Consider the following 18,165-nt stretch of genomic DNA (forward strand, 5'->3'; position numbering starts at 1 on the left):
TTGGGAAGGCTCTGGTCCGGGGGAGCTAAATACGGACAATATTGTGTTTGGATGAGGTTAGGGTTGTTACAAATGCTTATTATTGTATCGGGTAGGGTGAGTCCCAAGTAAAGGACATAAAGAGAGGCTAAAGTCGCCATGAAGAGGCGAGAAAAAGAGGAGTGAATTGGGGTCTAATGGAGAGAAAGTGTAGATCTATTTCCTCCCTCGAGGTTAGGCCTAATTACAGGTGGTACCCTTAACATTTTAGAAATTACAGATTCCTCCCTCAAAGTTAGCTCCGTTATAACACTTTGCTCCTTCTGATGACGGTCAACGCCGATCAATAATGGTTTTCGATGATGTTAGCCATTTTTTAGCATGATATACCACATTTGCCCTTATTATAATTGCAAAGACATTTCCACCCTTACCTAAGACAATCACAAAGACATTTCCACTTTCTAAATATATTTCATATATATATATATGTATGTATGTATATATATATATATGTATGTATGTATAGGTCTACACACACACACACACACACACACATACATATATACTGGTCAATGAGTAAAGGATCCGATCCATTCGTATATATAAACTGGTCGGACTTGATAAAGGCCATGGTCACCGGAATCCATAGAGCGCCACACCGCCAATAGAACAACTCTTCTCCTCCTCAACTCTGTCGTCCGTGGCTATACCCTCCAGTAGAACCGATTCAACCCAGACCTATGTTCATGGCCAGGAGTCTGCCACGACAATGCCACCACCCATTTCACCACCCTATGCCTCCTCAACGACAGAATCATAGGAGAAATACTTGAGGCGTCCATCGGAATATCGCCGTAAATAACTTTTCTGGTGAGATATCATCGGAGTTCAACATTCAAAATTTGAACCATCATCCATCGATCCATAGTAACCAAAACAATGCCGCCCCCATACGAATTGTCGCCGATGAGCACAAGTGTCCCCACCATATCTTCAATCTCTCTCTACAAGTCTCAATCAATGAATTTACCTACCTCTTTTCACTACCCAAAACACTAATTTTCAAATTGAACAATCATGGCAGGCGTTGGTTACGTGATTATATGAGTCTGTTCAATGATGCATTGATGGTTTTGGGGCTGGAGATGGTGGTTGTGGTTGTGGGAGTGAGGATGGTGATGGTGTCGCCGCTGGTGGTTGCGGGGTGGGGATGGTGGTGGCTGTTACAATAAGGAGGGTGGTGTTCGCTATTGCCTCCACCATCTGTGGTGGTGATGTTGTTGCCACCTTTGGCAGTGGTAGTACGATGGTTGTCGGTTGTGGTGGTGATGGTGGTGCAGCTACCGGTTGTGGTGGAGGGGTGACAATTCGTATTCTCGGGTCGTAATCATGTCGTGTCGATTTAAGGTATTCTACTAAACAGCTCAACCCGAACACGACCCGTTTAATAATCGTGTCAGGAACCCTCAACACTAACCCGACTTATTTTTTAAACGGGTTACGCGTATAACCCGTTTAATGACCTGTTTAATAAAATCAAATATTTTATTATTTAAATTATTAATAATACTCGATCAAACATTAAATACTAGAAAAATATAAGTTTCAATCCAACCAAATTACTAAATAATCTCTAATCTACAAAAGAATAAATTATAAGACATAAGTTTAGATAATTATTTTGGAACTTAAATAGAAATTTGCTTATGAAATGTATAGTTAAACGGGTATAAAAGGATTATATAGGTTGAACCCCTCAACCGAAACACGGCATGATTAACTAAATAGGTTAATTATGTCGACCTATTTACGACCTGAATCTGTTTAAGGTTAATCAAAACTCGTTTAACTTGTGTCGTGTTCTATCCGTATTGGCGGGTCGTGTCAAACTTTGCCACCCCTATTGTGGTGGGTAAATGAAAATTGATAAAAACTTAATGTTGTACGTGATAAAAAAATTTGGAGAGGATGGATATTTAAAATTACATAAATGCCCATTATATAATGTAGTGATGGTGGAGTACTATGATTACTATTGGGCTTGGTGGTGGAGGGCAGTGGGTGATGGTGATAGTGTTGGAGTGGTAGAGGTGTACAGTGGAGGTGGTGATGATATAGAGGGAGAGTGAATAGATATTGGAAAGAGAGGAGAGAGATGTAGGGAGAGAGTTTGATGGGTCGTTTTGTCATTTCGTATTTAGATAATTTTTTTGTTTTATAAACTATTGCGTCAGTTATTAGGCCTAACAAGAGAGAGAGGTAAGTGATATATTCTAAAAACTAAATAATTAGCTTCTAGGGCACATAGTCTCAACTATTTTATCCATCGGTCAGCAAAACCAAGCTTTCTCATCACAGAGTTCCAACAAATTCCATATAATGTGATCGTAAGCTTCTGCCGTAAAGCCATGTAGCTGGTTTTGCACTTTTTTCTTGGACCTTAAAATGGGGAGGCCCAATAACCTCCCGAGACACATTGAACAGAATCAGAGATTCAAAGTTCCACGTCCCCTTCTCTAGTTCCATCATTATCAATAGGCTAGATGATTTGATCCGTACAGTCCGTTATCATGGGAAACGAAATGCCCCATGCAGCTGATTCTCTGACAAAATTAGTCAACGTCACCCAAAACGTTGTGGAGGGTAAGATCGCCCATTCTCCTGCCTTGAACCTAGGAGTGAGAATCTGTATTTTCCGGTGAAGAAACAGAGGGTCTTGGCCGTCGTAGAGTTTTGAATTTTTTTTTTTCGGAAAATTTAGAGTTTTGAATTTCGAGTAAGAGTAAACTCCTGAAACTTGGAAGTCATCCATTGCGAAAGCAAAACCAGAAAGAAAGAAAAGGAAGCCAGCTCTGTACAATTTTTTTAACTAAAAGGAAAAATAAAAGGAACAGCAAAACCAACCTTACCATTGAAGCATGAACAGACAAAAATAAAAGTTCTCGGAATCTTATTGTTTAACTTGTCACAAATCCCAGATACAGTTTCATCTTTCATTTTTTTTTTTTTTCATTCTCTCCTATATGTACAGAGCTGAAGGAAGGATGTGCCTCTCCAAGCTGGCGGAGAACTCCCAGGAAAAAAGGAAGGAAAACCTGAACCCAGACAAGACTAAAAACCGAAAACTCACCAGCCGGCCGCCCTCATAGAGTTATTATTAACAACCCCATCAATATACAATATAGAAAACATCAGCGTCCACGTAAAAATAGGCCGCCAACTGCAGCTCCCTCTATAAATTGTTAACCTGTTCATCAAAATTGGGACACCAGCTTATCGCAGATAAGGTGGATGGGCATTACCGCTTTACATAGTTGTCTTCCCTTTAGCACGGTGGAAGTCATCCAAACTACGAAATTCTTCCCTTAGCAACCTGTCCAATTCCGGATGTTTGTTTAATGGTGCTTTCTCGTTTGGTGCTTTTTGGTTACGCGATCCACGATAATGGTGAAATGCCCTGCCATAAAAATTTCTTTATTAATTATAATGAAAACTCCTCAAAAGCAGCAGAAGACAAAAAATTAAAGAACCAGAGAGTAATTTCTGACATTTTCTACCTTCTTATGATAGATTCTAATAGTAATTCTCGCTCTAGTCTACTGTATTAAACTCTAGGCTCCTGACACTTAACACATTAGGTATCAAAATAAAGTAAAATCCATGTTAAGATCACGATGGAACATAAGGGTTGCAACAAATATAATCTAAGGTATAGCAGCGCCGTTTCAATAAACATAATCAAAAGGTATAGTATTGGGGATATTCACCCAGAGGAAATCCTGTTTTTTTATGTTTTCCACATCAAAAACTTATTGTGAGTGGAAATGCTATGATAATATTAAGCAAGTCCGCCTTCAAATTTGTTTGCCTTGCCTAAGTTCCATTGGATTCTTACACACATCATATACAACAGCTCATGAATATGTGCTTATGAGAACAAGTAACGATCGGGCCAGTTTCAAATATTTTTAACCAACTGCCCATGGGATGTTGTTGTACAGACCTGGCTAGCAGCCTAGAACATGTTCAGGATTTTACCAGGAGTTCTTTATGATGCTTTCAGCGGCACCAAATTCCAATTTTATGTGTCCCGTGTACTTCGAAGTCTTACTTTTCTGCCCTCGTCTACCATACTTGATTATCAAACTGGTGATGAATCGATGATGGTCTGAAGTATCACATCTTGATAAACATGTTTAAAGAAAGGTTATTAGGACTACTGTTGTTTTCTTTAGAGGAAGGTTTTTGGAGTGTTACCCTAAAAATTATCGTTATCTTCTACAACTTGCCATTCTGCTGTTTCCTTTCCAAATCCAAAGCTCTCTCACTTGTCTACCTAGACATCCCTCAGTAAACCTCCAAGCCAAACCTCTCCTAGGCCTGTAAATGGATTAGATTCAGACCAGAACAGGCTTTATCCAATCCAAATCTGATAAGAGTTTTATCTGAACCGACCCGATACGATAATCCAAAGAATTACAGTATTTATGATTTATCCATATCTGATTTGTTATCGATCTGAAATCAATTTGATAACCCGATCCATTAAGAATGCAATTTTTTTGTTAAAAAAATTTGATGTCAAAAGAGATTAGCAAACATTGATTAGAATAAAAATAAATAAATTTAAAAAGAAAAAGAGAGAGAGAAGCTGGAGACGAAAAATAAAATATAAACAAAAAAAAGGTAAGAAATTAGGTATTTGGCTTTTTATTAAAGAAAAAAACAATAAAGAGAGACAAAATAGAGAAAGGGAAGAAGGAAAAAATTATGGTAAAAAACATTTTAATAATATGTAAATATGATATATTACAGCATTAGATAATATATTTATAGCATCTTATATATTACATTATATCAGATAATATTATAATCGGACGGGATCAACCATAATCCATATCAGTTCTATTTACCTAACAGATTATGGGATTTGGATCGCTGACGGGTTATCAAATTGAATCCACATACAAGTATTCAAATCGGATTTGGATCAAAATCCTATCCATTGACAGGTATATACTCCTATAGAAGTTGGTGCCTAAAAAACTTCTAAAGATGCTCTGATATGGTACGGGTTTATAAAAGATGTGTCAGTATTACACATATCAATAACAGCAGATCACCGTCACATGAAGTCCCATACGGTTATCCCTGTCTGAAACAAATTAGAGTCCCTCAACTTCATCATCCACCATAGAATAACTCTTCATCAAAAATTTCTACATCTTTGAAGTATCATAGCCGCAATAAATGGAAACAGAAAACCTCTAAATTCTTCACCAGATTTTAGCTTCAAAAGCATAGTTAAGGACTTCTTTCACGTGTTCATCAGATCAGCAAAGCATGTTGACCTCACAAAGTGGACAAAGTTCAAAATGTAAAAGAATGAAAAATACTTCTAAAGCATATAATTGAACCACTTAAACAACCATTCTCCTTACCCTTCTCAAACTTGATGGTTTTGTTGAAAATTCAAAAGGCATCAATGGGCTAGCTATGGGATTTCTTTTGCACAGTTGCCATAATTAAACTAATCCAGTGATGGGACAGCAGTACTCCACAAGCTTCCCACCATAACAAACAACTAATTGCATAAAAGAGCAGTTCAATCAACCCCTCCACCCGGATCTTTAGGTTAAAGGAACCCATTCCTCTTAACAATGATAAAAGCAAGAGTTGTCTCTGCTGACCACATAGCACTATTTTGTGCGCTCCTATTGAGAATCTCCATACAAGAGAAATTCTTTACAACTACAGCAATACATTACGGCCACCTAAATCAAGATCTTTCAAATGTTTTATGTAAAAAAGGATAGCTACAAACCTAACAGTCTCGCATAAAAAGTATGATTATATGGTAAGCTTCTGTTCCGATAATTTATAATTCTCTTCTTTCACCATGTCTAACACATTACTGATGAACTACCTCAAATTATTATACTTGAGAACTTCTTTCACCTTATTAAGTCCAACTTTGACATGATTTTTCAAAGTAAATCATGAAATAATTCCTAGGACTCTCCATGAAATTGAAGCAGCAAATTTGAATTGACATCCAAAACTATAAAAAAAAAAAATTGAAAGAAAATAAAGAAAAAACACATAACATTTACCAATATTTTTCAAGGCCATAAAGATTGCCTTTATTGTAGAAGTCCAGGGCCAGCTGTTCAAAGTCCTCATAAAGGTCCTCTTTGAATTCTTTCTCCAAACCATAACTGAAATTAGAAAAGAACCGACTTAATATATATATATATATATATTCATTAAATTGACATATCAGAAATTCAATAACCAATATGTGCATTTTTTTCTAGAGAAATGAAACCAACATTAAAAAATTAATATAATACAGCGTAGCAAAGATTAAAACCTCAAAGCTGGTTTCAACAGGAATCTACAAACCTCAAGCATGTGAAAAGAGAATAATATCTGAATGATACCTATAGAACCTGAACAGGCATTCTACTCCATAATTATAATTAGCAGCCGCGTCTTCCATTGCGAACTTCCGGAATTCATTATACATTGAAGGGACAAACATGTCTCTAAGGAAATATGACCAAAACCTGTAAAGTGTATTCATTTCCTGCATGTAAAGAGACATGGACACCTGTTTAGAAACGAGTATCAATATTCTAAACATAGGGAACAAATAAAGTTCCTACAAGTTTTGGCATGTGAAGTGATGTGATTTGCAACCGCGAGCGAGCGCACGCCCGCGCGAGAGAGAGAGAGAAATGGAGGGAGGAAGGGAGTACATGCATGAACACACGCAAGCCCTTTGACAAGATCTAATTATAGCAGAAACATATTTTATGTATTACAGAGTATTGATAAGCAGTAAAACTTTTTACATTGAATGTGTCATTACAATCCCTCATTGTACATAATTCGATTAATATAATTTAAAGGAACAATCGTATAAAAGTGAGCAAGAAGGGGGGATAACCCCTAACCAATTTTCTCATTGCAAACACAAAATTAATAAGGTTGCATTTGGATGTGCCTTTGAATTTGAGTGGCTCTATGGCACTTCCAATATGCCCATCGAGGAAAATACAAAGTTTCACCATACTTCATGGTACGCTATTAATTTAAGCTTTTCTTGATACGATGAAATTCAAAAAAAAAATGAAAAAGAAAAAAATTAACAATATTTGTGAAATAGCTGCCATTTTTACGAATGTCTTGAATCAGGATGATAGATTGACACCTTAATATTCTATATAAGACATTGATAGGGACATCCAAATATGCCCTAAGAGTACCCCATCATATTGAAGACATTCAAACAGTAATCCCAACAGCTTTAAAATCAATTAACTTGTAAAATACAATCCTCAAAAACCTTAAAACAGATCACATACTAAGGCTGGAAATTACAAGCCAACTTAACAAACCAATTTTAAAGCCTAAGAGCAACTTGAAAGACAACTCAACAACAACCAAGCAATACATTCATGCATTGTGGTGCCATAACTTCAGAAACGATCCATGAAACTGAAAAACTAAGTTCAAAGTATGTAACAAGAACGACATGTGCAAAAAAATGGACTTAAAGAAAGGTCAACTGTCACCACCTGCCCACACCGTGTAAAAATTGTCCACTTTGCACTCTCTTCTCTCAATGCTCAAAGTTTTCCTCAAAATGAGTCTACATAGTTAGGTGATGTCCACATGTAAGTGTCATCAAACCTCTCCCCCCTAGGGGATGTACATCACAATCGCCCCTCTTGTGACCCCATGTCCTCCTCACTGGTATGACCCTCACGAACTTCTGTCCCCCATTTCGAGCTAGGGATTGGCCTAGATATCATTTGTCACAACCTGCCCACCTTATGTAGATACTATCCACTTTACATTCTCTCTCTTCTAGGTGCTCACGGTTTTCAAAACATGCCTATACTGTTAGAAGATGTCCACACATATAAACGTTATCAAATGTTTCCCCCCAAGCGATGTGGGATGTCACAATCACCCCTCTTGGGACCCAGCGTCATCGCTGGCTTGACCTTCATGAGTTTGTGCACGCTCCTCCCAATTTTAGTTGGGGATTGGCTCTGATAGCATCTGTCACGACCCGTCCACACTGTGTAAATATTGTCCACTTTGCACATTCTCCTCTCAGTGTTCACGGTTTTCCTCAAAATTGTGTATACACACGGTTAGGAGATGTTCACACATAAAAGCATCATCAAACCTCTCCCCCCAAGTCACAATCACCACCACTTAGGACCCAGAATCCTTGCTAGTCTGACCCTCATTGGGTATGTGCACAGTCCCTCCATTTCCGGCTGGGGATTGGTTCTGATACCATTTGTCACAATCCACCCACACCATGTGAATATTGTCCACTTTGCATAGGGCTGCAACTGAATCGAGTTATTCATGAATAGTTCGGACTCGACTCGTTTAAGGCTCAGCTCGGGCTCATTCATTAAGCAAATGAGCAGAGCTCGAGCTCAATTTCTAGGCTCGTTTAGTGAGCGACCAAATCCCGAACATTGTCAGGCTTGACTCATGCAGGCTTGTAAACATGAGCTCGTGTAGGCTAATTTATGTTCGTGAACATCGACTCGTATATGTTCATGAATCGTGGGATCATTATAAGGCTCGTTTAAATTTGTCTATATTTCTTAATGGAATTCTTTAATCCATGGAAGAATAAAATAAAAATACAATGATTTACTAAACGAGCCTGGCGAGCTTGGAAACGAGTCTGAACCTGAGTTCTATTTGTTTTCTTAAACAGCTAGCCCAAGCTTTTTAAAAATCATGGCGAGACGGAGTTTAATTTTTTATTTTTTTTTATTTTTTATTTATTATTATTTTTTTTTAATAAGTAAAATGTATTAGAAAGCGTTCAAACGAAGAACGCATCCCAAGAGCTATACAGAAATCGAAGCCAGAGAGACAAGGTCCTAAGGACCGAATCCAAAAATAAATAAATTCATCAATGGATATACAATTTCTCCCCAAAATCCAACTAAAAAGAGAGCTAATAATATGAAACTTCAAAGCCCCTAAGGGAGATTCCTCCCCTTTAAAAGATCTTTTATTCCGCTCCTTCCATAAGTACCACCAAACACAAAGGGGAACCACCCTCCAACTCTCACGGGCGTGGGCTCCCACACTACAACCTGGCCAAGCGTCAATCAAAACCCTTGAGGACCGAGGCATAACCCAATCGACGCCGAAAAGGCCAAAGATAAGGCTCGAACAGTCGTGAGTGAGCTACAGGGCAATGCAAAAGAAGGTGATCCACAAACTCGCCACTCCTGTTGCACAAACACCACCAATTGATTGTAATATGTCTTCTCTTCCTCAAATTATCCAGGGTCAAAATCTTGCCCCAAACAGCAGTCCAAACAAAGAAGGCCACTCTGAGGGGAGCCTTGGAACGCCATACCGTCTTCCAAGGGAAAATAGAACTATGAAAATCAGAGAGACAACGGAATAGGGAACGAACCTCAAATCTCCCCTAAGAGGAAGGCACCCAAACCAGAGAGAAAGTGCCACTACCATTTACCTCATGTCCGTATAATAGCTCCAACAAACCTACAACCTCATCCAACTCCCAATCCTGAAAGGAACACCGAAAATGCATATCCCACGCGAGCCTACCGTTATCAAGCCGATAACAATCGGCCACCAAAGCATGTCTATCCTCGGCAATCTAGAAAAGTCGGGGAAAGGAACGAGCCAACGAGTGATCACCACACCATAAATCCTCCCAGAACCGAACTCTCCTGCCATACCGTACTCTGCATCTAATATGCTTAGAAAATTTATCCCATCCCTTACGAATGAATTTTCAAACACCCACACCTGACCGGATCAGAGGACCAACCGCCTCTCTCCTCGTAGCGGCACACAACCACCTTCCTCCAAAGACGATGGCGCTCACTTCTGAATCTCCACAACCACTTTCCCAGAAGAGCCCTATTGAAAAGGGCCAACCTCCTAACGCCCAGACCTCCCAACGGAATTGGTCTGCACACTTGATCCCAACGAAGAAGATGATACTTGAACTCCTCCCCCGCATCCACCCCAAAGGAAGTTCCATGAAGTCTATTAATCCTTCTAACTACTGAGACGGGAACCTAAAAAAGGGAGAGAAAGTATATAGGGAGACTCAACATCGTACTCTTCAAAAGAGTAACCTTCCCACCCTTCGACAGATACTGCTTCCTAGTCGGCGGCTCCGGAACCACTGAACCAAACTCCCACCTATCCCGAAAGAGACCACTCTTTCGTCTAAGGATGTTAAGCCACTCCTCACTCTCAGGGAAGGCTACGGGCAGGAGACGGTTGATAGACAAATTCCTAATTCACTTAGAAATCCTCTCTGAGGTCAGGAATGGGTAAGCCTGTTTCACACCCTTCTCGTGCATTTCCTCTCTCTGTTTCGGCAAGACTATAAACAAACGAGCCGAGCCCGAGTAGCCTAAAGCTCGTCTCGACTTGGTTCATTTGCAGCCCTAGCTTTGCACACTCTCATCTCGGTGCTCACAATTTTCCTCACATATAAGTGCCATCAAATCTCAGCCCTTTGTGTGACGTCCCACATCGCCTAGGGAAGAGGTTTGATGCAACATATATGTGGCATCCCCAACTATGTAGACATGTTTTGAGAAAAACACGAGCACCGAGAGGGGAGTGTGCAAAGTGGCCAATCTCCAGCCGAAAACGGAGGACCATGCACAAGCCCATGAGGGCCAGGCGAGCAAGGACACTCGGTCCCAATAAGGGGTGATTGCGATGTTCCGGACATCTCCTAACTGTGTAAATGCGTTTTGAGAATAACTGTGAACACCGAGAGGAAAGTGTGTAAAGCGGATAGTATCTACACGGCTCGGGGCGGGTTGTGAAAGATGTATTGTGACATTTCACATTGCCTGGGGGGAGAGGTTGTTGGCACTTATGTGTGATTGTGTAGATACATTTTGAAAATTGTGACCACCAAAAGGAGAGTGCAAAGCGGACAATATCTACACAGGATGGGCAAAAAATTGTAACAAAGCCAATCCCCAGCCGAAAATGGGGGGACCGTACACAAGCCCATGAGAATCAGGCCAACGAGGACGGTAGGTCCCACGAGGGGGTGATTGTGACACCCCACATCTCCTAAGGAGAGAGTGTAATGCGGACAATATCTACACAGGGTTGGCGGGTCGTGACCTTAACACTTTTCATGAGTGGGAAGTAACACTCATTCCAGAGAATATTTTCTAGCCCTTAAAAGAACTAGGATTCTTGAGAAATACTAGATTGTATGGTTCAAAGAATATCAAATACAAGGAGTAAAAACTATATATTAGCACCACTAGTAAGTAGTATTATTTAACATATTATGTTATTTAGTAGCTTTACTTGTAAGTGATCAGAAAGGCTATTACCAATGTTGATTGTCTAAATGTGGTGTCCGGATGTATGATTTTAAACAGTCTTGGAATTTTGGCACAAAATGGTTGCTTGCATTCTCAAAACTCTGTTTTAATACTCAGCTGCCTGAACTATTGCCACTACACCAAGCAATGGCCCCTATAATAAATCCTGAAACTTGGAAGCTCCAAAACTAATGATTTGCATTTTTCAGTTGAAATAACATAATTAAATATCCTTAATATTAACAGCTCATAAATGTTAAGAGAATATTAGTGATAAGCATGTTTCCCCTTTGAAAAATTGGATTATAAAGTACAGTAGGGCCTCTACGTTATTACTACCCACCCACCCATCCACCAACATACAAGCATAACCTGAAAGCCCGTCTATAATAATTGGTTTATTCTAAAATACAACAGAATCTTTTGATTAAAAAAATGAATTCTAACACCAAGAATTGGAACAAAATATAAATCAGTAGAACTTAAGACATGAAAAAAAAAAAAATTCAAGTAGATAAATCCCTCCAACCATGATACCAGCAGGACATTTGCCTAGGTGATATAGCCTCTACTTCCCAAAGGGGAGGGGAGGGGTTCGAGTCACGAGTGGGGCAAATTTATGGGCTGGGTGCAAGTTGTTTAGCTACCCCCCCCCCCCCGGCGCGCCCCGCCCCAAAAAAAAGCAAAAAAAAAAAAAAAAACTTACTATGCACAAAGATTATGACTAGAAAACCGAGTATAATAATGATTTTAAGTCAAAACATTTCAAAACTAAGTAGAAACACAAAAGGAGAACATAAGGGATCTTGTTGCTAAGACATTCTTATCCTTCCAAAAGAGATCCAAATGGCAGAAATAATTTGGAAAGGAACCCTTCAAAAAGCAAGAGTTTTCATTCTAATAAAACATTCCAAAACTGCCATATATTGAAGGTTTCTTACAAACAATAAAAAACATTCAAAGATTATTTAGCAAAGTATGCCACCTCGCTGCAACCAATTCCCAGCTTCTTTCGGTCATTAAGGCACCGTTTGTGAAACTTCAAGTACCTAAATGGAAGAAAACATGAGCCAACTCAAAAAGATATAAGGATTTCACATAGATTCAGACGCATGCAAACAGATGCGCAAGTATTCAACATTCCTTACTTTTGCTGTCTGAAACCATTTTCTTCTAAAAGTTGATGACTTGGATGCTGAAATGGTGGAAATGACTTTGGCAAGGAACCCACAGGAGGACTACTACTCAAGATATTGCCATGAGGAGAAGCAACATTTAACTTTGACGACCTCAGACTGAAAAATTGTGATTCCAACTTTGAATTAGCATAGTGGAAAATTTCCAAAACCACCTAAACAACGTCATTTAGCACCTTGAAGGCTGCCTCCTTGCCTTTGAATTCAAAAGCATTATTCACTTTATTCACTCTTGAAAACAAGAAAGAGTAATTTCAAAATGCAAACACAATACCCTAGAAGAACACATAGATCCACAAAGCATAACAACCTGCTCTGAACTCACCCATGACTTTCAGGAGGTGTAGATCCAAAGAAAAACCCAACCGAATAACTAGGTGGACTTTCAGATATTATGCCAAGAGAATTACGACCAGTTCCATGATTTCTAGAGTTGCTGGAGAATAGCCGCTGTTTATGGTTTGATTGTTGTTTGGTGCCTTTATTATGCTTCCTTCGAGAATTAGCATTTCCAGGCACTTCACAGCCACTGACTCCAGCAAAAAATTCACCAGCCTTTGTATTTGTTACAGCAGAAGCAGTGCCATCTTTACATTCATTACTCGAGTAGTTTTTTCTACGATTAGATTGCTTAGCTTTCAATTCCTAGCAGGAGGGAACAAGTTAGAGCAATTTTGGTAACGTCAATATCTTCTAAGAGAAAATAAATAATTGCAGAAGAATGAGGTTGACAAGTGAAGTAGAAACACAAACAACTGTCCAATCAACCTGCTCATAAAAGTAAAGGCCATCATTAATAGCGGAAGCAAGCTCGTTGGATATGGATTTTGATTCCTTTACACCAGTACCAAATCCTTCACCTGTCCTGTTATTCTGCACAGGAAACAAATGACATTAGTCAATGAATCCCAACAGATTAACTGCCAAACATTGTATCAGTTCCCATTTCGTTTTACAACCTTTGCTGAGCCAACATCATCCAAACAGATAATTACATGATAAGAAAAAGAACTTTAGAACTAGCACAGGAAATGAATAAAAGAAATTCTTTCGATAACTTGTAAATTAATTTTTTGGCAAGGAAATTAAATATAAGATACTAACACAATACAGGAAGAAAGGAAATGCAACCAAAGGTTATGCTGCAATAAGGCAGGTAACTGTCCAACAGCTAAAAATCAATTGATCATGAAGCCCTTTTCAAGCCTAGAGAGCAAAACTATAGCAGATCTCAAGGCAAAACAAGTGCAAGGGTGGTTGGAGTGGTTAGTTACAGTCAAACAAGTAAAGGAAGCTCAAAGTCAATCTTGCTTAGCGCTCTTGGAACGAAATGCTTAGCTAAATGGCTTCTAGGACAATGCTCAAAATTGATCATGCCTTTGTGTTCAGGGACGGAGCTACATGTAGTTCAGTGGGGGTAATTGCTCCCCCCCTGAATTTTTTTTTTTTTTTTTTTTTGTAATTTACCCTTGTTAATTTGATTTTTTTTAATTATACACCCATAAAATATTACTATTGCCACCCCTGAAATTACTAAAAAAACTCATTATTGCCCCACCTCACCTTATTTTCTGGCTCCATCCCTGTTTGTGTTTCAATTAGACTAACCAAGTTCAGTTACATAGTTAGCCCTTTTTAAGTTCAATTACAGAGCTAAATTAGGACATTTTTTTTTTTTTTTTATAATTGAGGACTAAATTTTTTTCTACCACTCCTTCATTTGCAGAAGCGTAGCCTTTCTAAGAACCCAAATACATTGTTCCTCAATCAATTAAAAGTTCTCTCTACCATTCCATTTCATTTTCAAGAGCTTGGCCATTCTAAAAAGCCAACCAAACAGCCACCACAAACAGGAAACCTTCCATATCCAGTGAGAGGATCATGGGAAGCCAAATTGGTTCAGGAATATAGCTTGCTATAAGGTAAAAGACAAAGAAACACAAAGGCGGAATCTGCCGAAGAGGTACGGTCTTAGACAAGAACCTTGAATGCTCAGGACCAGAACTCTTCGACATCATTTTTAAGTTGACCATGTGATTTAAAGCTATACATAATGATGCAAAAATAAACAATCTCCTATGAATCCAGAATCTAGAGGCAGTAGAGAAGAGGCAATATAAAAATAATCTTGTCGCAATTATGATGTGTCTTTCTCGTCAAAGTCAGTGGGATCATAGTCTATGGTAACTCACAAAAAAGACGGTTTTGAATGTTAGAAAACAAAACTACTCAATGAATGACCTATGTGGGATGCTGGGAGGAATATACTAGAAACAAACCTAACATGTGTATTAACTTTCACATTGAGTTGCAGCTCGAACTCACATCCTTGCACTTCCAAAATATAATTAAATTCATACTAATATTTTGCAATGAAAAAAATAACTGAACTAGGAAAAAAAAAAAGAATTGCCGAACTGTTGCCCCAATGTGATTTCTTAAGCTATCATTATACACAAAATCATAATACTGTAAGCTATTACTCCTTCAGCAAGAAGCCAAATATTAATATGTTACTTTTCCAATTTTAAAACTCCTCTCTTGTATCTGAGGCAGTGTTGATAGAATTGGAGCAGCCAGGCTAGTTTTAGCCAGATAACTGACTAAATGGACCGTTGACTATTGCCAATGATACAGTGCTTAGTTTCGAGCTCATTCGACCTATGAAAGGAGCTCTAAAATTTAGGTCTTATATGTAGTCCAGCATCAGTGCAATGTTTGTACAAAATGCACTGTTCCAATGGTATTATTATAAGCTTAATTTCGAGTCCAATTTACCTCTCAGTGAAGACCGGAAAGTCATAGTCTTGATGCAGCATGAAAAATGCTTTGATACCAACTGATGTAGAGAACTAATAGAAGAGAAGAAGAATGGAGAAAAGAAGAGAGCAGCAGAATTAGGAGAAGGCCCTATTTATAAGCAAGCCCTAAGAAATCCTAATTACTAATTGTCCAACTATTGGCAAAAATATACACACCAAAAATAATGTTTACTCGTAAATATAGGAAATCCTAAAATCTATCTTTCCTTACCCCTTCTCCAATCATAGGCGAGACTCATGTGCAACTTACACGTACAAGTCATGTCTTAATCCCCATTAATTCTCTCCAATCGGGTCTCCTCCAAAGAGTTAGAATTCCTCTGGCTAATGTTGGGCTCAACATTGAAATTGAATTATGCTTCGACTACAACTGCTTATATTTTTTGGATCAGTTTATGTTGGAAGGTTTGGTTGAAGAGGAAGCCCTTAATCAATATCCTAATAATCAACTCACACATTCTAGATCTAGCATTATCAAGCATGACTTGACCATTGGATTTGTGTCAAGAATTTTGACCCCCTTACTATAAGAAAGACTAAAATTTGTCTGATAAATTTTCAAAGAATGATTCAATCAGCTGAAATACTTCCTTCATTAGATTATTATTTGATAAGTAAGATTTCATTGAAAAGAGTCAAAAGGGGAGCGCGGACCATGAACAAAAGCTAGACCAAGAAGGTCTACCATACAAATGTATCCTCTAAAGACACTATATCCCCCACAAAATTACGATTCCAATCCTGAACCCCAAAAAAATAAAGTATAGAGAATAGAAAACTTGAGCACCCATGCCGGAACCTCAACACCATCAAAGGACCAGTTGTGCTCACACCACAACCCCCACCGTAAACAAAGGGGCGCCACCCTCCAAGCGTCTCGGACTTGCCTCCTAACTGCACACCCATGCCAAGCCTCAAGCATGCTCCGCAGGGACACCGGCATAACCCACAAAACGCCAAAAAGCATAGCCCATCAATCTCGAGCTACCAAACAATGCAAAAGAAGATGACTGATTGACTCTTCATCTTCCTTGCCCAATGCGCATACAGCGCCAATTGATTATAATCTGACCCCTCCTCAGACTGGCAACAATCAAGATCCTCCCTAGAACCACTATCCAACCAAAAAAGGCCACCTTAAGCCTTGGTGAGCCAAATTGCCTTCCAAGGGAAGGAAGGCCCTCACGTATCCATCATGCACCCGTAGAAAGAACGCACCTCAAAAAACCCATGACTAGTCTCCTTCCAACACCAAATCCCCACACCCCAACACCCCCCCCACCCGGGGTGCCCCATGGTTCATCTTCCTTGCCCAATGCCCATACAGCACCAATTGATTATAATCTGACCCCTCCTCAGACTGTCAACAATCAAGATCCTCCCTGGAACCACTGTCCAACCAACAAAGGCAACCTTAAGCCTTGGTGAGCCAAACTGCCTTCCAAGGGAAGGAAGGCCCTCAAGTATCCATCATGCACCCACCCCCCCGGGAAAAAAAAAAAAAAAAAAAAAAACCTCTGGACGATACAAACGGCTGGAAGCTCACCTATGTCTCCCAACCCCCAAACTTGGAATTGGAAGGGTCTCACAAACTAAATATCCCAAAACAACCTCCCACTATTCGATAACATTCAGCCACCAGCACCTCCTTGTCCACACCTATCCTATAAAGACACGGATAGGTTGACTCTAGCGAGCGATCCCCACACCACAAATCCTTTCAGAAGCTGGCCCCTCTCCTACACACCCTGAAATGAATATGTTTGGAAAAGACATCCCACCCTTTTCGAATGGCCTTCCAAACACCCACTCCAGCCGGCTGCCTCACCTCAAGAGAGCACCACCCTCCCCTGCACTCCCCGAACTTGCTGGCAATGGCCCTCCTCCACAACTTGGGTCCATCCATCCCAAAACATCACAACCACTTTCCCAACAAAGCTTTGTTGAACATCTCTAACCTCCTAATGCCCAACCAGCCTAGCTGTGTATACCTGCAAACTAGCTCCCAGTTCACAAGATGGTATTTGAACACATCTCCCATACCACCCCACAAAAAGTTCCGCTGGAGCTTCTCTAATCTCCTCACCACTGAGATGGGAACCTGAAAAGGGATAGATTAGGATGGGAGATTTGAAAGGGTACTCTTCACTAGAGTTTTTTTTACTTTTTTTTTTTGTCCTGTGCAAGATGGAAAAATTTATATAGATATGAACAATATAGTACAAGGATATAAGCAAAGGCAAAGGTACCTTTGCAAAAACAATAATAAAAGAAAGGCTGAACAGCCAACAAAAGAAGCAAAAATGCACAACTAAATAAGCAACAAAAGGAACACTAAAGAAGCACCAAACAACTCAAACAGAGAACAGGTGAAGGATCTTGATGAATCCAACACTTCCCACCATATGGTTTGATATAAAAATTAAAAAAAAATAAAAGAAGGATCTTGACGAATCCTCGTGCTTTTACATCTGCAGATTCTTCACTAGAGTAATCCACCCCCCTTTCAAAAGATATTGTTTTTTCAACCCGCTAGCCTCCTATTAAACCGCTCCACCACCGGATCCCAAACAGAAACTCTCCTCGAGCAATGCAAGGAAACCCCAAGTTGTCATAGGCTATGTTACCGGGATTTGGGTACGAGTGTCAGACACAGGTGTGTTGCTAGGGGTCGGATCCATCCATCTATCAAATTAGAGGATACGGGGACACGAATAAAAAGTGTACAAAAGTCAGGCACAGGTACTTGGACATGGCAAAAATAAAAATAAT

The 18,165-nt window shown here is 39.4% G+C and overlaps 1 protein-coding gene across 1 annotated transcript in view; it reads right to left on the minus strand.

The window, feature by feature from the left end:
* Nucleotides 1–2,907: 2,907 nt before the first annotated feature.
* Nucleotides 2,908–18,165, minus strand: part of LOC132268261 (la-related protein 1A) — a 42,837-nt gene continuing 27,579 nt past the window's right edge. The window contains exons 8-14 of the mRNA XM_059769090.1: nucleotides 13,340–13,444; nucleotides 12,897–13,216; nucleotides 12,524–12,670; nucleotides 12,361–12,424; nucleotides 6,426–6,571; nucleotides 6,096–6,200; nucleotides 2,908–3,439 (exon numbers count right to left, since the gene is read on the minus strand). Coding sequence (XP_059625073.1) covers nucleotides 3,289–3,439; nucleotides 6,096–6,200; nucleotides 6,426–6,571; nucleotides 12,361–12,424; nucleotides 12,524–12,670; nucleotides 12,897–13,216; nucleotides 13,340–13,444 — 1,038 coding nt within the window. The 3' untranslated portion in view covers nucleotides 2,908–3,288. The remainder of the gene's footprint in view (nucleotides 3,440–6,095; nucleotides 6,201–6,425; nucleotides 6,572–12,360; nucleotides 12,425–12,523; nucleotides 12,671–12,896; nucleotides 13,217–13,339; nucleotides 13,445–18,165) is intronic.

The sequence above is a fragment of the Cornus florida genome, unplaced genomic scaffold (genome assembly GCF_030987335.1).
Source record: "Cornus florida cultivar Cherokee Brave unplaced genomic scaffold, ASM3098733v1 CherokeeBrave_3.0.0_Hap2_Chr08, whole genome shotgun sequence".
In the NCBI taxonomy this organism is placed as follows: Eukaryota; Viridiplantae; Streptophyta; class Magnoliopsida; order Cornales; family Cornaceae; genus Cornus; species Cornus florida.